The 22973-nt window shown below is 37.4% G+C and overlaps 1 protein-coding gene across 1 annotated transcript; it reads right to left on the reverse strand.

Moving 5' to 3' along the window:
- Positions 1-1208: 1208 nt before the first annotated feature.
- Positions 1209-2100, reverse strand: LOC110701674 (zinc finger BED domain-containing protein RICESLEEPER 1-like). The gene is made up of 2 exons (XM_021879288.1): positions 1344-2100; positions 1209-1245 (listed from the first exon to the last, which is right to left on the reverse strand). Exon 1 carries the CDS (start codon positions 1928-1930, stop codon positions 1439-1441), a length of 492 nt encoding a protein of 163 aa, XP_021734980.1. The 5' UTR covers positions 1931-2100; the 3' UTR covers positions 1209-1245; positions 1344-1438.
- Positions 2101-22973: the final 20873 nt, after the last annotated feature.

The following is a 22973-nucleotide window of genomic DNA, read 5'->3' on the forward strand; positions in this document are numbered from 1 at the left end:
GAGGTATCATCTCCTCAACAGGGCCATACATCCCCTGATAGGTGATGGACAAAGGTGGAGCGACAAACTCCGCGTGCACATCCTACAAAATAAACTGAGTAATTAATATCTACTTGGAGACTATACGAGAGACAAATTCACAAGATAAAGAATACCTCCTCTCCTCCCTTTGGTAAAACGGGTGGTGGAGCCAAGAGCGGTAGAAGTGCCTCTAAGTAGCATAGCTCCGGACGAGCGTGCGTCTGCCAAGGCGTGCCCTCTGGCGCCCTACTCTCCAAAGTCTACAACCTCGCCTTATCGAATATATGTCGAGGAGGCCGAGCTGGAACAATGAAGGCCTTTGAGGAGTGCTGAATAACCACTCTCTCGCCAAGATACACCATAGCATCATACGTCCTGACGCGGGTGCATGGAACTTGGTGAAAGAAGTGGAAGATGTTCCACGTGTTGTGACACGTAGTCGGACCAAGCTCCTTGGTGGTCACCTCTCGGGGTTAGGGCTGTGCACGATGCGGTTTGGATCTCAAATTGCACCAAACCGCAAAATCGCGGTTTGTGATTTTTTCAAACCGCACCAAACCGCAATTTTATACAAACCGCACCAAACTGCACCGCAATATACGGTTTGGTGCGGTGTGGTTTGCGGTTTTTCCACAATTTTTTTACCTAAAAAATAATGATTATTTGCTAATCTTCTCTTATGAAATTTTTACTTGAAAACTGTACAACTATGCAAATGATTCAATACAGTTCAAGGTAGTACTTTACTTCAATGCTAATAGTGACCTAAGTAACATGTCAAAGCAGACATGAAGCAAAATCATTAAGTAAACCAAAAGTTAAATCAAAAATGAAAAGCCTTACAACTCCAAAGAATAAGAATCGTAGAGTAAGAAAGAAAAACATTTGGTTTTCTTGATAATGACCCACATAAGTCAGTACATATAATTATATAAATACAACATAAGAGTCTTCTTTCCAAGTTTCCTTCCCACACCAACTGATACCAACAGCACCATGAGTTTAACGAGAAGAGACTCTACTTAAAATGAACATCTTGAGCTTGTACACATCATAACCATTTTTCTGCATAGTCCAAGAAAATCAAGAAATAAGTCAGACATGAAATAAAACAAGTTTCTGTCCAAGTTTTAAAATCTGAATTGAGACTACCTGTGCTATTTCTTGTCAATTAACCTCATGCTATATCAATGATGGGTGGAGATAAACTAATCTTGGAGAGATCTACAACAAAACAAATCCATGTGTTATTTAATAAGAAAAATAAATGGTAAGCTTAAACAATTGAATTACATAGCTATAAAAGGGACATAAATACATACCACTTTCCAATTTTTCAATATCCTCCGGTGGCTCTTCAACATTAAGGGGTGATGCACGAAGCCAATCTTGACCACAAACAAGAGCTTCTACTATTTTAGGAGTTAATTACTCGACCTCCGGTGCTAAAATCACTTTCAGATGCAACCGTAGAAACAGGTATAGCTAATATATCACGAGCTATAAGAGAAAGAGTAGGATATCTTGCACCATGAGTTTTCCACCACTTTAAAATATCAAAATCATCCACATCCTCCTCCGTATCATCATCTAAATACTTATCTAGCTCTGATTTGGCATCCACATCATCTTTTGTAGCTTTAAGTTTCTTGTATCTAGCCCTTATTATTCCCTTATTTCCTATACTAGGCTCACCATCTACTCCACTAGAAGTTGAACCCCCACTCTGAGTACTAGTTGAATTAGTTGTCACTTGTGAGCCCTTGTACTCATCATACATATCCTTAAAGGCTTTCTTGACTCTACCGCATACACTTAATGCTACATCACTCTCATACATTTGACAAATCCCATACTCCACACAATCCCATTTGTAACGAGGATCAAGTATAGCAGAGATAAACAACATTACATTCAGCTTTTTAGGATCACCCTAATATTTCTCACACTTTTCTTTCATTTTCATAGCCATATTCTTAAAATTAGCATCTAAACTAGCACACCATTCCTTTAAAAGACAATCCTCATCAGACACCTCATGAAAATAAGCATTGGAAGTCGCATATAATGTGCCAGAAACACGAACAGTCAAATTATAAAAAACTTTCAACAATTTTATCAGGTTCTGAACATGCTCCCAATCATCACCTAAAGGTTTCCCTAACCCCTTCCCATAACCATCCACATCCCATAAATCATCATTATAATGTGGGTCTTCATCATCATATCTCTCAAAAGCATTTACATATTTTACAGCAGTGTCTAACATCAAATAAGTCGAATTCAATCGAGTTAGAACATCAAGACACAACATACTTTGTGTTGAAATTTTCTCTTCCACGGCACATTTTTTAAACCTTTCAACTCTATTGCAAGATGACCTAATAAACCTTACTGCATTTCGAACACGATGTACAGAATCATTCACCATTTTTAAACCATCATTCACAACCAAATTCACTATGTGAGCAATACATCGTACATGCAAAAATTCTCCTCTCAAAACACTTGTCCCCCAATTGTTTATTCTTTTTTTCAAATAAAGAATAGTTGTATCGTTAGAGCTAGCATTATCAACAGTAATTGTCATGACATTTTCAATACCCCAGGGAAGCAAGAATTTCTCAATTGCCTTACCAATTGCTTCCCCTTTATGACTTGATATTTGACAAAAATTCAATATTCTTTTGTTTAGTTTCCAGTCATTATCAATAAAGTGGGCAGTTAGACACATATAATTGATTTTTTGCAAGGAAGTCCATGTATCAGTTGTAAGACATACTCTTCTACAATTAGTCTTTAAAAAAGTCTTCAATTTCAATCTTTCATCCATTCCGATCACTTGGCCTCCACCCAGGCATTCCGATCACTTGACCTTACCGAATATATTAGCTTTCTAATAATTCTGAACCTGCTATCAGAATAATACACTTGTTCGAAGGACACCATTCCTTTCAATCTCCCACTTGTCCTTTCGGACAAGTGAGCATTTAGTGTATAGCCCCTTTCCTATGTCTCTTCATGAACTATAAGGTAAGATTATTTCATCATCCTTATTACGTCCAGAAGTGCTTCTCAATTCCGAGTCCGACTGTCAATAAACAAATGATTTCTAAAATCCATCCGAGCACGGCCATGCATTTCTATAGTCTTGCTCTACGAGAGGCCTTGTATACAACAAAGACATCTTCCCTATTTTAGTAGGGGGACACTCCCTGTCTTGTAATGTAGCTCCTCTTACTGAGAGGACCTAGACGCCCGATTGTTGCCGTTATAATCCCCTATTACGGCAGATGTTTGACAACATCAAAGCGGACTAGTACTCAAACAAGAGAACTCACAATACTCATGGTCAAGGAAATAGGTTCCGATAGCCATAATGAGAAGTATACTTATGACGATTTTTAATCTCTTAAAGTATTCTCATAGGTCGATCCAGTATGGTTCTAAACCAATACTTGTGCATATGATTTATGACAATCATGTCCTTGTAGCATATGAAAGGGTGCTATAAATCAAACTACACACTAATCTCAACTGGTCATTAATCATCCATCGTTTAAATGACCTCGATTAGGGATAATTTTCAATTATAATATTCAATGTTCACTTAATAGGTGTTTCATTACCAAGACTGGTCTTGATACCCTATTTTGAATATTCCAAGAATCGAATGGACTCATTTTTTTAATTCTAAACCACAATTAAATAGCAAATGGAGTGATAAAAAATTGCAAGAAATTTTGAATTACTCCAAAACTGAATGGTTCATGTCATGATAAATGGTTTTTCCGAATGTTTTAAGAGTATCACTCTTTATAAAACATCTATAGAAATCACACCCATATCTAATATGCTTGATTTCTTTCATGCAATTGTGAATGTTGTCGTTCACTTATTGCATAGGTTTAGTTATAACTACTTTGCTAACCTTAGCATTTTCATTACTGATCACTTTCATAATAAGATGATAAAATTTAAGAGTGTCATGAATTATATGTGATTTAGGATTTATTGTCCAAGTTATGGCTCCCACTCATTTTCATGATTGAGACCTTCAACTTGACAACCTACAATCAATAACGTTAAGCAACGAACTTTCCATAGAACATCTTCTTTATTATCGCCATTAAGGCAATAATATTCTCAACATATATTTTAGTAGACTTCCTGATGATGCTTTGCTTGGGTTTCATTCCAAACGGCTCACAATGATTTGGGATACCCTAATAACTTGTGATCATGGAAATTTTTTCTTAAATTCCTGCACATTACACATGGATCCACGTCCGTGTTACCATAATCAAGCCACGACTTATTGTTAGCTCGTGCTTATAAACGTCTTCCTTGTTAAGGATCTAATCCTTGTTAAGGTTTGTGCTTGAAACATCAATTATCAAATCATATTTGTTTCAACAAGTCAAGAACTCATCATGTTACTTATCCAAGTACTTTGGATGTTCTTGGCCATAATCTAACGATCTATTACATAGATTCAGGTTTATTGGTACTACATACATACTTCACATGCTCTAAGCAAGTAAGTCCTGCGACGATTCCATATCACAACGTACATGATGGATTAAATTGCAGAGTAATTCTCAATCTTATTCCATCAATTTTCCATTTTAGCTCATTCAATTTCACTGAGTCTTTGCTAAACTGTTTGCTATGTGATATGGTTGAAAGTCTCTATTAGAGTCTTTCATGTTTCACTTAGTATTTAGCCTAGCTTATACTTAGTTCAAACATTTACTTAGTTTTATACATATGGGTCGAAAGTCTTTCAAAGTCCTTCAATTCATGTTTAACACGGTAAACTCCTTTACACGTTCAAACATTTTATTAAGTCTATACAATAGAACTTAATACCCAATACGTACTAAGTATCGTCTTTTTCTTGGTCCATTGTCAAAAATACTTTCAAATCTAAGCATTTAGAATTTGATAGTAATTTCACAATAGAGTTCGTAAACTTCTCGTTGGACCTTTATATAATTTACTTTTTCTCCCACTAAACTGCTTATTCATAAGAATTTGTATGTTTCTCCATAAGCCAATCATCTTATTAACTTTATGGGAAAACACGTTCCAATTCCTATATGCAATGCTTCCTTTAATCCCATGACGGATTCCTTAAGCTTGCTTTGAATCTAGAATTTATTTAGATTTTCAAAACCCTTAGACTATTTTCATAGTCACTTCTAAAATCCTATTTTAGGAAGGCGTTTTTGGTATCTATTTTTCCATATTTCATATGAGCAATTTTTCTAAAACAATCACGAAAAGACTTTAGCATTCTGATTGGTGAATAGGTTTTTAATAAAATCAACTCCGTGAATTTAATTGTATCCTTTTCAACCAATCTAGCTATGTATGCATATACATTTCCACATTTGTTAATTTTATACTTGAAAACTTATTTGCAATCGATGGGTCTTTCACCCTTTATGCAAATTAACCAAGTTTCATACATGATTTTCAAATAGGGGTCTGTTTCGGATTTTCATGGCGCTAACCATTATTTGGAATTTGGATTTGTCGTAGATTTGTCGTAACTATCTTACAAGACATTATTCCTTTATTATCTAATAGTAAATAGTATGCTTGTAAGTCTTAGGTTTATTTCTAACTTAATAGAAAATTTATAGGATTCAACCCAAGCCTTTGGTGAATTTTATACCTATACGGGGTTATTGCATCAAACACTGAGTTTCAAAGTGCTTCCAAAGCCCTTTGCTATTCTTGATCTTACTCCAATTTTTTAAAAGTTTTGTGAGAAATAAATTCTCTTTTAAAGCACTTGTAAAGTCCTTTTGAGTATTCTTGATCAAGTATTCTCACGAAGCCCTTTTAAGGTCTTCCAAGATTCTCAGTTCTAGTTTGTTGCTAAGCTCGATGGTCATCGAGTTCATTTTCCTCCCACTTGTCTTTTTGGAAACGTGTTAGTTTCCAGAAAGACACCACTTAGGGAAAGAAACACTATGTTCTCAATTAGGTTGTGGACGTAATGCCCATGGTCTCACTTGAATGCTTACAAAGAGACATGTATATTGTCTTTGGGTAAAAATTTGTTGTAAAACAAACAGTTAGATCCCACTTGAGCTATCTTAGCCTTTAATGAGCCATTAAGCTCCCACTCAACCATCTAGCTCTTGCTAAGTCGGTGAGCTCCCACTGAGTCACTTAGCTCCCACTGAGCCAATGAACTCCCAATGTGGCTAAGAGTTTTAGACATATACTTGAAAAGACATTTAGAAGATAATTCTATCCATAACTGAATATGGCGTCCTTTCTTAGCTTCAACATTTTATTTAGTGTAACATTAGTCCTTTGTGCAAATCTCAAGAACTTTATAGGAAGGGATGTGTTCCATCATTGTTCGAGTCATTTTTAAATGGCATCGAGGTCTCCGTGAAGACACACTATGTTCTTTGAGGAGTTATTTATGAAAATTTCAATTTCATAACTTTGTGATGGTCACGCTTGGCTCAAGAAAACATCGCTCGATCTAATCTAGACGTTTTGATGTCTTGCCAAGTCAATTATGTACTTCACTGAACTCTTGAACTATTCAAGGTCAAGTTTGTTCACATTTGATGAATATAGACATATTCTTTCAAATTCTTTGTGAGACGTTGAAGTAAAATATTCCTCTTTAGCTTTCAGAGTCAATTTTCTATACCAAGAACAATAGCTCTTTACTTTGTCGGTTTCAACAAGTAAGACTTGCTTGTCTTAGAACGATTCTGAATCGATCAACTATCAAGAGCCTATCTAATAGAGCCTTGAGTACGTTCTTGTCGATGTGACATTGCTAAAGATGTTCGGAACGCAAATCATGCCCATGAATTTGAGCTTTTGCTAGTTTATCATGTTAAGGTAATTTTTGCTTATAATCAAGCATTCTTGACTAATGGTTTAGACAATCATTCCATTCAAATAAATTTGCAACTATTGCTCATTGCTTTGAATGTGAGTCTTTCCGTGTGTAAACGGATCAATTGCTGATTATGGAACACAATAACCATTTATTTGTTCCAGCCTTAGCTTAAAGGTCTTTAAACAAAGCATACGACCTTACGACTGATGTAGCACCACTTGCTTTATTCTTAGCTTGTAAGTCGATAACTTAGCTTATCTTCAATAATTTGAGGTCACTTTCAAAGTGGAACACTCAACCAGTATCCGATACTTGTGAAGATAACGAATTGCTAAGTTAACTACAATAACATGAACTCATGGGTTGAAATGGAATCTTATTCCTTTTCTTCGTTCCTCGTTTCCTATATTTCTTATCATACTTTATCTCATAATCTTTAAGAACCATTTCTTTAAGAGTCTTTGACTTTTATACTTTTTTAGGCATAATTAAGCATCTAATGCGCCGTAAAACAAAGTTCCATCTTTTTATTTAATTCACGCTTGAATTACTACATCAATGAATCCTACTCATCTATGTATTAAGCGAAAAGATATGTTGGTTGTCAATATTGACAATTTGAGTTTGCAACTCAATACTTCATGTTTTATCAAAACTACCTAGTATTTTGAATACATGATGTCCAACCGTCCTTTGGGACTTTGTTATAAAAGTCATTTATGAGAATTGTATTTTAGAAATGATTTACTTTTCTTTGAGAATTATTCTCAAAGATTTCCTTCACCAATTACGGAAAACAATACAGTTTGTTTTAGAATTCTACAAATATAAGTGCAAAGTATAACCATTTATCAAGTAAATAACATAACAAGTTTGAAAATTAAAAGGTATTCATGCAAATTTTCAATCTTATTAAACGTCTTATCCACGCATTAAAATTGTCCCCATTTGGCGAGAATAAGTTGATTCCAAGATCCAATGAAACAAAGAGTGGTTAAGCATGCTTTGGCTTGTCTTAACACTCAATCTCCTAAGGTAAGCAACGCTTTGCTAATGGCTCCAAGCCACTCTTGGTTGAATAAATCGTCGCATCTAATGCTCTCTCAACAATTTATCCACTTTTCCACGACATGTTAGGACTCCATCACTCATATCGTTTAGTACAACCAAAACCAACTTGCATACCCGGTATGCCTCACGCTCCTAGGAGAGGTAGTGATGCCTCGCTTTGGCGTAGCCCACCAATACCCTCGTTCAGTTGGTAAGTGTTGTTTTGGAATGGCAAGTTTTACTCAATATTTAGGGACCTAGGGTTTCTATGTTGGTTGATTAAAGTGAACTTAATTAATCATCACAACATTCGAAATCCTAAACATGCATCTAACATATAATTCATATACATAAACATATATATTTATCGAAAAACATAAATATATATGCATTTGGCAACTAGCATGACCCCTTGAGTTCTTCAAACCTTCAAAAGGTCTTTGTTTGCAACTTCATGGCTACGTCTTCCAAGAACCTCCATCTTTAAGACTTGACCATAATTAAATGCAACTACTAGTATCTACGATTAGGACTAATCTAAATATTAAGGTACAAAAATACTCAACGGTTCGCAGACCATATTTAGATTTACAAAAATACTTCACGGATCGCAGTCCGTATTTTCTGTCCTAATACATAAAACCTGTGAGAAAATATACATTCCATTCATCCATTCACTATCTGTGAATGGCCCATGCATTTTACAATGATAAACAAGTAACAATGCATAAACACGCGTGAACTAGTAACTAATCTAGGTGGTTAATCCAATTAACACGCCTAATTAAAACTAGTCAAAGTTGTTTTAACCGATTATCTAAATAAGCGCAATTAACATTTGAAGCTCCCACTATATTCCGCATCTAACTTAATTAATCCAATTAATTAAGCCGGTAAATCCCAAAAATTTTCAAAATAGATTTTGCCAATGCCGCTCAAAACCGAGGCCTTGCCTCCAAAATTTATTAAAATAATTAAAACAAATTAGATTAATAAAATAATTAAACCGACAATTTTTAAGCAAAATACATAGTCCAAAGTGTCTAAGTGCCTAGCCCTAAGATATGGAGTGTTCACATTTCGCACAACCGTTTGATGCTTAATGAACGTGGGAGTGGGCCCGATGTCGCTAAGCGTTACACCGCCCACATCAGCGAACTTTCACACATCAATAACGTGGCCCTTGACGGCCATGTTGAACGAATTCATTGGACTACATTGCTTCGCAAGCACCGTCTACGCATACCCCTAATTACACGACGCATGCAACAAGTCCCAAGTGATGCACCATGTGCTCATTCTTGCACCGGCCGCAACCAGCCACGCAAGGCGGCACGCACAGGCGTGCACAGCACCTTGCAACTGCTGCGCTGTGCTGCTGCTTGGTGCTTGCTAGCGCGCCATGCTGCTGGCAGCAAGCATTAGCTCGCGCACAAGCACTAATAGAAAAAAAGCAATAGGCAGCCCCCATATGGCACCGGTTCAGGCCAAACCGGTGGCCAAAACCGGTCTAGAAATGGGCGGGATTTTAGAACATGAGAAAAGGCACCGGTTTGGCCTAAACCGGTGCCAAAAATAAAAAAGACACCGGTTTGAACCGGTGCCAATTGAACCGGTGCCCTTGTTAGATTAAAAAAAAAAAAAAAAACCGGTCAAGCTTTATTCCTTAGCTTCCTTTATATTCCTAACCCTAAATGAGAACTCAGCTTCCTTAGCTGCCTCTCTCTTCTCTCTCCTCCTTCTCTCTCCTCTCTTCTCCATCATTTTTCCTTCTCGATCTCTCCGACCACAACGAAATGATCTCTTCTCTATTGTCCTCCTTCTCTGTCCGATCTCGCTCTCCTCTTCTTTCCCCCCTCTTCTCCGACCTTTCTTCTCCTTTCTGTCTTTTGGCACCACCGCTACTAACCACCGCCGCCACCTACATGTTTCTGGGTTTATTTTTCAAGGTAAGGGTTTACTAACCACCGCCGCCACCTGCATGTTTCTGGGATTAATATTCGAGGTAAGGGTTTCTGGGTTTGATTATTTTTGGTAAATGCCTTGATTTTTTTTTGTTTGATTGTTGTAATATTGTTCGAAATTGATGGGTTTAATTGATTTTTGAATTTTCTGGGATGATTTTGAATTTTTTTTGCGTTTAATTGATTTTCGAAATTGATTTTTTTGGGTTCTGAGTTTAATTGATTTCGAAAATTTTGGGAATAATTTAAATTGATTTTTCTGGGTTCTGAGTTTAATTGATTTCGAAATTGATTGGAAATAATTTTAATTGATTTTTCTGGGTTCTGAGTTTAATTGATTTCGAAATTGATTTTGAATTTTTTTTTGCGTTTAATTGATTTTTGAAATTGATTTTCTGGGTTCTGAGTTTAATTGATTTCGAAAATTTTGCATTTAATCGATTTTTCTAGGTTCTCAGTTTAATTGATTTCAAAAAATTTTGGAATAATTGATTTCGAAATTTTTGGGGTTAATTGATCTTCGAAAATCTTGGGGTTTAATTGCTTTTCGAAATTTTAGGGTTAATTGATCTTCGAAAATTTTGGGATCTAAAACACATTCAAAAAATTTGTGGTTAATTATGTTTCGATTTTTTGGGTTTTTTGGTTATTTATTTATTAAATTATTTTGATTTTTGAGTTCGTACATGATGCATGAGTTTTTAGGGTTTTTTTTTTGCATTTTTTTTGTGAGTTTTATTGATTTCTGGGTTTTAATTGATGCAGGTGTTAATTGATGCACAAGGATTCAAGACTTTGATTTTGGAATATTGTTTTTTGATGTTGTAATTTTTATTTGTATTTTTCAATATCAATTTAACGTTGAATTTTATTGTATGGTTATAAATCATTGTATTTTTTTTTGTATTGTACAATAACAGTTTAATATATTGATATATTTAATTGTATTTTGCGCTTGTTCTAATTTATATTTTGATGTTATAATTTATTTTAGTTGATTTAATTTTTAGGTGAAAAAAGGAAAAAAATAATAATAATAATAATTTTGGGCAGTTTTGGCACCGGTTAACCGGTGCCAAAACCAACGAAATAAATATTTTTGTTTATTTTTGGCACCGGTTAACCGGTGCCTAATTGGATATATGGCACCAGTTTTGAACCGGTGCTAAAAACGGGGTATTTGGCACCCCCCACATAGGCAGCGGTTCAAACCAGTGCCTTAGACCGGGTTTGAACCGCTGCCAAAGCACTTTTTTCATCTAGTGAAGCTCGGGGCTGCATCCTTGGCAGCCACATGTGGGCTGCTATGCAGCCCGGCTAGCCAAGTGATGTGTTGCCTTGTTTTGCGTGACATAGCCTCGGGATTTTGATCCTAATTTTGTGTGACATAATTATTAATTCTAAATTAATTTTAGAATTAATTCATTTGAGCAAAACAAAAAATTAAAACAAGTCTAACTTAAATAAAAATTTTAAAGTGCATGTAACTAAAATAATTCCCAAGAACCATTCTTTAATTTAATTGGTTTAACTTGGTGCAACAAAAATAATATGGCAATTACTCACTATTAATTTAATTAATTTAAATTAACCTTGTTTGACAAAATAAGAGGGAGTTGGAAAAATGTACATAAATTCAATAAAGATTCCAACTTTAATACTTGTGAATCCTTGAAAAATTATATCTTCCAATATGAAGATTAACAATATTTCTATCACAAAAATTCAAACTTTATGATTCCAATCAACTAAAATATGATTAAATCAATAAATTTTAACAAAAATTCATGGAATTTAGTAATATAAAGTTTCAATCACTTAACATAATTAAAGATTGAATCTTTAATACTTGGAAGCCTCAAAGAACAATAATTTCACACTTAATGCAATGAGTTTGCAATTATGTGAAAAATAAAACCAAACATTCAAGCACAAATTACTACCAAGTAATCATGCCTAAAGAGGTTTGAAATTTCATATAAAATATGTATTGAACCAATTACATAACCGCCATAAATATGCAATTCATTTTCAAGGTTAGAAAGATTTAAAAAATTTCGTAAAAACGAAAAAACCCTCGAAAATAGCATTTCTGTTCATTTTTTGGCAAAAACCGTGGTCTGGAAGGAAAAACCATTTCCATAACACATTTTCCACCCAAATTTCACTATTTTTGGATCGAAATATGGGTTCGGGGCTGAAGGTAGCTTAAATACGAGGTTAAAATAGATAATACGAGCTACTAATCTAATTAGCAACTTAAACCAGAAAAATTAAGCCATAAAAATCACCTTGAAAAATATTATGATTTTAAAAATAAACGAGCGTGGCTCCGATACCGCTGTTGGGGTTTGGTGAGTCCAACTTACCGCGGAAACAACCCCGGCCCAAAGAACCACTCGCAATTAATAAAACCATAAAGCATAACAAATAAACATAAAAGGATAAAATTGGAATTTACCTTTGACGCGTGCTTCGCCCTCAAAGTCGGGCCTTTACTTGAAAGCTTTAGCCCCGCTCACACGAGAGCCTCCAACGGTATCCACCCACAAAGGACGAACACCGACTTTTTAGGTCCGCTACCTTGAAGTTAGCAAGGTCCGACCAAAACCCAAGTGTTAATAGAGTTTAAGAGTTTTTGCCAAAATGCAATGCTCTTTCTAACTCCCACTCAAGCACTTTTTTCTCCAAATCCCAACATGGGTATTTATAGAGAAAAGTGGGAGTGAGAATTTCAATCCCATCAATATGGGATCATGAAATTCCACAATTTAATTTAAAGCTAAAATAAATTAAATAGGCAAGAAAATAATAAATCAACAAGTGTCCTTGTTGTATGTAAAGAGAAGTGAGGACCACTTGGAGAGGAGGGGACCATACTTGCTCCCCACTCCTTCCTCTCCTTGTGCCACTTGTCCTCACACAAACACACTCCCTTCACATGCTTCCCCAATGACTCGGCCCTAGCACCTGGCCAAGCCTAGCCCAGCACACGCCGGCTGCTAGTTGCTGCCATCTCGGCTCAGCACGCCCACGCACATATGTGCGGGCTGCTGCTGCCGATAGGTGCTGCTAGCAAGCCACACACATGTGCGGGCTGCTAGCAGTAGGGCGCGCCAGCAAGACACACACATGTGTGGGCTGCTAGCAGTAGCGCGCGCCAGCAAGCCACGCAATGCTTGCGGGCTGTTGGTCGTAGCTTGCTAGCAAGCCTCGCACATGGTGCGGCCTGCTAGCTTGCCTAATCCCCTAGCACTCGGGATTCCAATGTTAGGGTTATTTTAGTCATTGTTGATTTATTACAAATTTTGTCGTCTCTTCTTTTACTATTTTTTACTCGACTTTCGACACTCGGTTTCGACGCTTTGAGCTCGAATTTCCGACGTCTAAATATTTAACATTCGGGCGACAAATTAATTTCTTCCGAATTAATTCATCGAGTCGGTTTGTATATTTTTTTGGGTGTGACCCGAAGGGTTCAGTCAAGATTAAGTTGTAATATTAATTATACATTAATATTACTGATCTAAAGCGGCCTCCACCCAGGCATTCCGATCACTTGACCTTACTTAATATATTAGCTTTCTAATAATTCTGAACCCGCTATCAGAATAATACACTTGTTAGAAGGACACCATTCCTTTCAATAATCTTTGTGGTTACACCTTAATCTTAGCTTTACTTTGTGTTACCTTTGATTAAGAACCCCTATTTCATATATCTTGGTGATTGTTGAGATAGGTTTATCTTGTTTTGTTGATTTGATATTGTTGTTACTTGATTTCTCCTCCCATTTTCTTGTTTTTCCTTGGTTATTTAATATCATTTGGTATCAAGAGCCTAGGTTATTAGCCTAGAAAGATCCTACCTTTTGAATTTCTCTTTCCCCCTCTCAAAAGATCTCATCTTTTCCCACAAAATTTGAAATTTTCTCTCAAAGATACAAGCTTTCTATCTGGAAACATGGGTGATAGATACTTAACAGGCTAAAGTCGTATCACCTAATCAAAAGTAATTACCTAAGTCCTCTAACTAAAGTAGATAGGGAAGTAGGGTCGAATCCACAGGGAAACTAGTCTTTCTATTCTTAATTAATTAATAGCAATCAAAATTATTAGTAACAATTTGTTGTGATTTAAATATTTTACTACGAAGAATATAAGTAGGGAGAATAAAATAGGAGGAATCAATGAATTAAAGACCTAGGGCATAGGTTAACCAATAAATAATACTTCATGGTAAAACATAATAATCAATCATCAATGCATCAATTAACCAGATTATAAAGGGCTTTCGCTACGTATTACAATCACATAATTAATCTACCGGTATTAAATCTCATCTCTCGAATCTCGACTTAACCATTTATAGATTAACCTGCCTATTGTAAAAGGAATGGTGTCCTTCGAACAAGTGTATTATTCTGATAGCGGGTTCAGAATTATTAGAAAACTAATATATTCAGTAAGGTCAAGTGATCGGAATGCCTGGGTGGAGGCCGCTTCCGATCACTAATATTAATATAATTAATATTACAGCTTAATCTTGACTGAACCCTTCGGGTCACACCCAAGCAAAATATACAAACCGACTCGCAAATTAATTCGGAAGAAATTAATTCGTCGCCCGTGTGTTAAATATTTAGACGACGGTAATTCGAGCTTGGAGTGTCGAAACCGATCGTCAAAAGTTGAGTAAAAAATAATAAAAAAGACGAGGGCGCAAAATAATAATAAATCGACCATATTCCCAAAATACCCCTAGCAACGGAGTGCCCTGAGCATCCGAATGCTAGGGGCAAAAATGTCCAAGCATAGGTGGCTAGCAAGCGCACCAAGCCGAGCCTAGCATGGCTGGCTAGATGCGTGCTAGCAGCCATGCACAGCAGCAGCTAGCAGCCGCGTGCACGTGGTGCGTGCAGCAGCTAGCTGCCGCAAGCTAGGCGTGCTAGCAGCGCACGCACTACCAGCCACGCACAGCAGCAAGCCCGCACCAAGTGCGTGGCTTGCGCGCACAGCAGCAGCCCGCATCTTGGTGTGGGGCTGGGCTCGTGGCTGGGCCATAGGGCCGGTCACTATGGGGAAGCTTGAGGAATATGGGAGCAAGTGGGTAAGGACATGTGGCACAAGGAGAGTATTGAGTGGGGAGCAAGTATGGTCCCCTACTCTCCATGTGATCCTCACTAACCCATTTCACATGGTAATGACACTTGTAGATTTATTATTAGTTTGCAATTTTAATTTAATTTAGCTTTAAATTAATTTGTGGAATTTCATGATCCCACATTGATGGGATAGAAATTCCCACTCATACTTTCCTCTATAAATACCAACCTTGGGATTTGGAGTAAGGTGCTTGAGTGGGAGTTAGAAAGAGCATTCCATATTTTGGAAAAACTCTTAAACTCCATTAACACTTGGGTTTTGGTCGGACCTTGCTAACTCCAAGGTAGCGGACCTAAAAAGTCGTGTTCGTCCTTTGTGGGTGGATACCGTTGGAGGCACGGCATTTGCGGTGCTCAAGGCCTTCAAGTAAGAGCCCGTTTTGAGAGGGTGAAGCTCGCTTCAAGGGTATGATTCGTTCTTCCTTTTTCTTGTGTTTATTTATTTATGCTTTATGGTTTTATTAATTACGAGTGGTTCCTTGGGTCGGGGTTGTTTCCGCGATGAGTCGGACTCACCAAACCCCAACAGCGGTATCAAAGCCCCGCTCGTTTATTTTTATAATCATGTTTTTCAAGGTTTATTTTAGATTATTTTTCTTGTTTAAGTTGCTAATTAGATTAGTAGCTCGGTTTTATTTATTTTAATCCCGTTTTTAATGTCGAATTTGGCCCAGAACCCAGATTTTCGCCCAAAAATAGTGAATTTTGGGTGGAAAAGGTGTTCTGGAAAGGTATTTACCCCCAAGGGCCTGTGATTTTAGCCAAATTCTGACTAGAAATGCTTTTTTCGAGGGATTTTTCATTTTTGACGAAAAGTTTTAAGTCTTTTCTAACCTTGAAATTAATGGCATAACTTGTTGATTATGTGGTTGATTATTTGCATTATTTTCTGCATTTTTAAGTCCTCTTAAAGCACACTTACTTGGTAGTATTTAATGCTTAAAGGTTGATTTATTTTCACATAATTGCAAACTAATTGCTTTTTAGTGTGAAATTGTTTTGAGGCTTCCTAAGTGTTAAAGATTCAATCTTTATTTGTGATAAGTGATTAAAACTTTAAAAACCACTAAATTCCATGTTATTTTGTGTTAAACTTTGTTGTTTTAATCATTTAGAGTTGATTGGAAACATAAAGTTTCAATTTTTGTGATAGAAATTTGGTTATCTTCATGTTAGAAGATATAATTTTCAAGGATTCACAAAATTTAGATGTTGGAATTTTCATTTGAACATTAAAGTTTATATTTTTCCAACTTCCCCTTACTTTGTCAAATTCTCAAGTTTAATTTAAATTGATTAAATTAAAAGTGAGAAATTGCCTCAACTTTGTTATTGCACCAATCTAAACCAATTTAATTAAGAATGGTTCTTGGAATTATTTTGGTTATTTGCACTTTGAAATTTTATTAAGTTATACTTGTTTAAAATTTTTATTTTTTTCTCATTAAGTTAGTTCTAAAATTAATTTAGAATTAATTATGTCTCGCGAACTGGGATCAAATCCCGAGGCCATGGCACACAAAACGAGGCAAAGAACCACCCTTGGCTAGCCGGGCTGCATAGCAGCCCGCATGTGGCTGCCAAGGTGGCTACCCCGCCTTGCGTGCGGCCACACGCGCGGCAGCAGCACACTGCCGCAGCAGCCACGCACCAGCAGCCATGGATGTGCGTGCGCGTGCGTGCGGTAGTGGCAGCAGCCCATGGCTGCTTGCCGCGAGCTGTGTGTGCGGAGTTTTTTGTGTGTGCATATGCTTGGTACGGTGAGGTGAATAGCCGTCGTATGCTTGGTTTGCATGAGCCGCGATTATTCGAGTTTCCTTGGCAAAACGCTTAAAGCGAAAGCCACTTGAAATGCGGTTGGCTTAATATTGCTTATTTTGCCGTTTTATTTATTTTAATTAATTTTGTTTATTTTAATTAAAATTTTGGGAGGCTAGGCCTCGGTTTTGAGCGGCATTGGAAAATTTTATTTTGACAAGTTTGGGTGCTACCGACTTAATTAATTGGATTAATTAAGGGAAATGCGGAATTTAGTGGGAGCATCAATTAATTAATGACGTCAAATTACATAATCGGTTAAACAACTTTGACTAGTTTTAATTAAGCGTGTTAATCGGATTAACCACCTAGATTAGTTACTAGTGCACGCGTTGTTTAAATGCATTTTACTTGTTTGATATTGTAAATTGCATGGGCCATTCACAAATAGTGAATGGATGAATGGAATATTTATTCTCTCTCACAGGTTTTATGAAATGGCTACTAGTGGGACCCGATTAGGATAGAAAATACGGACTACGTGCCGTTATGTATTTTTGTAAATCTAAACACGGTCTACGCACCGTTAAGTATTTTGTACCTTAATATTTAGATTATTCCTAGTCGTAGACACTAGTATTTTCATAGTTTGGTTAAGTCTTGAAGACGGCGTATCTTGGAAGACAAAGCCTTGAATTGCAAATGAAGACCTTTTGAAGATTTGAAGAATTCAAGGGGTCATGCTAGTTGCCAATATGCATCTATAATTTCACTTTATATTTTATGCTTATATACATGTGAATTATTCGTTAGATGCATGTTTAGGTTTTCTTTATGTTGCGATGATTAGTTAAGTTCACTTAAATCAACCAACATAGAATTCCTAGGTCCCTAATAATATTGAGTCAAACTTGCCTTTCCAAAACAACACTTACCAACCGAACGAGGGTGATGGTAGGCTACGCCAAAGCGAGGTGCCATCACTTCTCCAAGGCTTATAAGGCACACCGGATGTGCACGTTGGTTTTGGTTTAACTCATCGGTATGAGTGAGGAGTTCTCACATACCGTGGCAAAAGAGATACATCGTCAAAGATGCATTAGATGCGACGATTGTCTAACCAAGAATGGCTTAGAGCCATTAGCAAGACAATGTTTACCCTAGAAGATTGAGTGTTAAGACAAGCCAAAGCATGCTTAACCACTCTTTGTTTCTTCGGATCTTGGAATCGCCTTATTTTCACAAAATAGGGACAATTTTACGTGTAAATAAGATGCTAAATAAGTATTGAAAATTTGCATGAATAAAATTCAATCTTATTTAAGTAATTTTGAATGGTTTTTCATTAAAATTCTTTCAATTGTAGAATCATGTCTTCAACCTCAAACAACCAGTTTTCATTACACTCAATTCTCAACAAGGAGAAGTTGTGTGGTACCAATTTCCTTGATTGGCAAAGGAATTTGCGCATCGTTCTTATGCAAGAACAGAAAGAGTATGTCCTTGATGACGAAATGCCCGAGGCTCCCGATGAGGAGGTAACTCAAGCAGCCCTTAACCGATGGCAAGTAGCCGATCGGGATGTCAAGTGCATAATGCTAGCCACTATGTCTCCTGAACTTCAGAAAACCTTCTTCGAGAAGTAATCGGCCTATGAGATCATTTCTGAGTTACAGAATATGTTTCAAGAACAGGCTCAAACTGAAAGGTTTGAAACCCACAGGCAGATCCTTGAGACTAAGCTCAAGAAAGGAGAGCCAGTCAGCCCACATATGCTCAAAATGATCGGATTATTTGAGAACATGGGAAGGCTTGATGCGGGGTATTCAACTGAAATGGCTACTGACATCATTCTCCATTCCCTTCACAAAGGCTATGACCAGTTCAAGATGAGCTACAACATGCATAGCATGGAGAAAACCCTCACCGAGCTTCATGGGATGTTGAAGCAAGATGAGAAGACGCTCAAGGATGAGGGAAGGCATGATATGCTAATGATTAAGAAGGGTAAGCCATTCAAAAGGGCGGGCAAAAAGAAGAAGGGCTTCAAGGGGAAAGGAAAGAAGAACTTTCTGCCTAAGCTGAAAGCTACCAAAGACAACAAGGAGAAAAGGGTAGCATCTTCTAATTCTGATTCCGAATTCTTCTATTGTAAGAAGAAGGGACATTGGAAGAGAGACTGCCTCAAATTCAAGGAAGATAAGAAGAACGGAACCGTTGCTTCTACATCAGGTATTTACGTTATAGACTTTAACTTCACTAGCTCGGCTTCATGGGTATTAGATACCGGATGTGGCTCACACCTTTGTTCCGATTCACAGGCACTAAGGAACACTAGGAGGCTAGCGAAGGGAGAGATCGAGCTCCGGGTAGGAAATGGAGCAAGGATTGGTGCTATATCCGTAGGATCTCTTAGTTTGTCTTTGCCCACGGGGCTAGTTTTGGAACTTGATAATGTTTATTGTGTTCCCAACATTACCAAAAACATCATTTCAATTTCGGCGTTGGACGCCAAAGGTTTTAAATTTCGAGTTAAGGACCAATCATGTTCATTTTATCTCGATAATGTTTTATATGGTACGGCACATTCAGAAAATGGTCTTTATGTGTTATCTCTAGACAAAGAAATTTATAACGTTAATAATCCTGCAAAGAAAGCTAAGACTACACCGTCTAGTCAAACTTACTTTTGGCATTGTCGTCTTGGCCACATTAACATCAAACGCATCAAGAAGCTTCTTCAAGAAGGTATTCTTGACTCATTTGATTTAGAATCCTTTGAGAATTGCGAAGGATGTTTATTAGGCAAGATGATAAAGCAACCATTCTCCAAGTTGGGAGAAAGGGTCGGTGACTTGTTGGGACTAATACACACCGATGTATGTGGGCCAATGAGTACACCCGCAAGGAGTGGTTATCGGTATTTCATAACCTTCACGGACGACTATAGTAGATATGGTTATGTCTATCTAATGTCGCACAAATTTGAATCGTTTGATAAATTCAAGGAATTTCAGAACGAAGTTGAAAACCAACTCGGCAAGAAAATCAAAGCGCTTTGATCCGATTGAGGTGGCGAATATTTGAGCCAAGAATTCGATGACCATCTGAAAGAACATGGAATACTTTCAGAGTTGTCACCTCCGGGAACTCCTCAATGGAATGGAGTATCTGAAAGGAGGAATCGAACCCTGTTAGACATGGTCCGATCGACTACGGGTCTTAGTGAACTTCCCAATCTCTTTATGGGGACATGCACTTTTAATTGCGGCACTTACACTGAATCGTGCTCCGTCAAAGGCAGTGGAAAAGACTCCATATGAATTATGGACAAATAAACCTCCAAGGTTGTCTTTTCTCAAGATTTGGGGATGCGAAGCATATGTCAAGAAACTCATTTCTGACAAACTTCATCCGAAATCTGACAAGGTTTACTTTGTGGGTTATCCAAAATAAACCAAAGGGTATTACTTCTACAACAAATCCGAGAACAAAGTGTTTGTTGCTCGTGATGGTGTCTTTTTGGAGAAGGAGCATCTCTCCAAAATGACAAGTGGGAGGAAAATCGAACTCGACGAAGTTCGAGAGGACGAGCAACAAGGACAAGTAGACAATCAAAGTGCTCACGAAGCATCTGTTGACATTGGTCAAAGTCAAAATATGCAAAGTCAAACCGACAATTCAAATGCTTAGTCCATTACCCTACGTAGGTCAACTCGGCCAAGATCTCAACCTGGCAGATATCTCGGTGTTGTATTAACCGAATATCTGGACATCCTAGTAGTGGATGGAGATGAGCCGGCAACCTACAAGCAAGCTATGACGAGCCCCGACTCTGCAAAATGGCAAGAGGCCATGAAATCCGATATAGACTCCATGTTTGAAAATCAAGTATGGGACTTGGTTGATTTACCCGTATGTTACACACCTATCGGATGTAAATGGATTTTCAAGATGAAAACCGACAAAGATGGAAATGTATTCATTTACAAAGCAAGGCTGGTAGCAAAAGGTTACAAGAAAATTCATGGCGTTGATTATGATGAAACCTTTTCTCCAGTAGCTATGCTTAAGTCCGTTTGAATTCTTCTAGCGATTGATGCATATTACAATTATGAAGTATGGCAGATGGACGTCAAAACCGCCTTCCTCAATGGAATTTTGGAAGAAACTGTGTACATGACACATCTTGAAGGTTTTGTCGACCAGAACAATCCTAAGAAGATATGCAAGCTTAAGAAGTCCATTTATGGATTAAAGCAAGCAAGCAGAAGTTGGAATCTGCGATTTGATGAAGCCATCAGTAAGTTTGGTTTTATCAAGAATCCAGATGAGTCTTGTGTTTACAAGAAGGTCAGTGGGAGTGACATCGCCTTCCTAGTCTTATATGTCGATGACATTTTGCTCATTGGAAATAGCATTCCGTTGTTAGAGTCTGTAAAGGCTTGGCTCGGGAAATGTTTTTCAATGAAAGACTTGGGAGAGGCTCGGTACATACTAAGCATCAAGATCTATAGGGATAGATCAAAGAGGATGATAGGAATGAGTCAAAGTACTTACATCGACAAGGTACTAGCTCGATTCCAAATGGAAGGAGCCAAGAGAGGGCACCTACCCATGTCACATGGCATAACCTTAAGCAAGAAGCAGTGTCCAAAGACACCTGATGAGCGAGAAAGGACGAGTCGTATTCCATATGCTTCGCTTATTGGATCGATCATGTATTCCATGATATGTACTAGGCCGGATGTAACGTATGCCTTGAGTGCTACGAGCCGATACCAATCAGACCCAGGAAAGGCACATTGGACTGCGGCCAAGAATATTTTGAAGTACCTGAAAAGGAATAAGGATATATTCCTGGTCTATGGGGGTAAAGATGAATTGGTTGTTGAGGGATATACCGACGCAAGCTTCCAGACAGACAGAGACGACTCCAAGTCACAATCCGGATACATATTTTGTCTCAATAGAGGAGCGTTTAGTTGGAAGAGTGCAAAGCGAAGCACAACCGCTAATTCTACAACTGAAGCCGAGTACTTGGCAGCGTCTAAGGCAGCCAAGGAGGCAGTTTGGATTCGCAAGTTCATTGATGAACTTGGTGTTGTACCCTCCATCAAGGGTCCAATAGACCTCCATTGTGACAACAGTGGAGCTATTGCTCAGGCTAGAGAGCCACGAGAACATCAGAAGGTCAAACATGTCAAGAGGCGATTTCACATGATTCGAGAATGGAAGACAGAGAGTGAAATCAGAATTTGCAAAGTGGGAACGGATGACAATGTAGCCGATTCACTTACTAAACCCTTGTCTCAAGTTAAGTACAACAAACACATTGAGGCAATGGGAATCAAGCATGTCGCGAAATGGCTTTGATTTCCATATTATAGTGTTTTAATTAAATTTTGGACAATGTTAATGTAAAGCACTATGATGAACCATTCAGTTTTTGGAGTAATTAAAATTTTTCATGCAATTTAATTCACTCCGTATCTATTTAATTGTGGTTTAGAATTAAATAATGAGTCCATTCGATTTTAATAAATATTCAAAATAGGGTATCAAGTCAATGGCTTGGATAAAGAAAAACCTATTAAGTGAACATTGAATATTTTAATCGAAAATTATCCCTAATCAAGGTCATATTTTTGTGGACGATTAATGACCATTAGAGATTAGTGTGTAGTATGATTTATAGCATCGTTTCTTATGCTATGAGGATATAAATCATTTGCACAGGTATTGGTTTAGAACCATACTGGATCGACCAATGAGAATACTTTAAGAGATTTAAAAATCGTCATAAGTATTTTTCTCATTATTACTATCCGAACTCTTTTCCTTGACCATGAGTAGTGGGAGGTCTCTTGTTTGAGTACTAGTCCTCTTTGGTATCCGCCAAACGTTTGTCGTAACTGGGGATTATAACGACAGATATCGGGCGGCTAGGTCCTCTTAGTAAGAGAAGCTACATTACAAGACTGGAAATGTCCCCCTACTAACAATAGGGGACATGTATTGTTGTTTACAAGGCCTCTCGAAAAGCGAGACTGTGAAAATGCATGGTCGTGCTCAGATGGATTTTAGAAATCAACTGCTTATTGACAGTGAAACTCGGATTTCGAGAAACACT

Source organism: Chenopodium quinoa, unplaced genomic scaffold, assembly GCF_001683475.1.
Source record: "Chenopodium quinoa cultivar QQ74 unplaced genomic scaffold, ASM168347v1, whole genome shotgun sequence".
Classification (NCBI taxonomy): Eukaryota; Viridiplantae; Streptophyta; class Magnoliopsida; order Caryophyllales; family Amaranthaceae; genus Chenopodium; species Chenopodium quinoa.

Excerpts from the sequence above, each read along its gene's own strand:
- LOC110701674 (XM_021879288.1), bottom strand. The coding sequence starts at position 1,930 with ATGTTGTTTATCTCTGCTATACTTGATCCTCGTTACAAATGGGATTGT.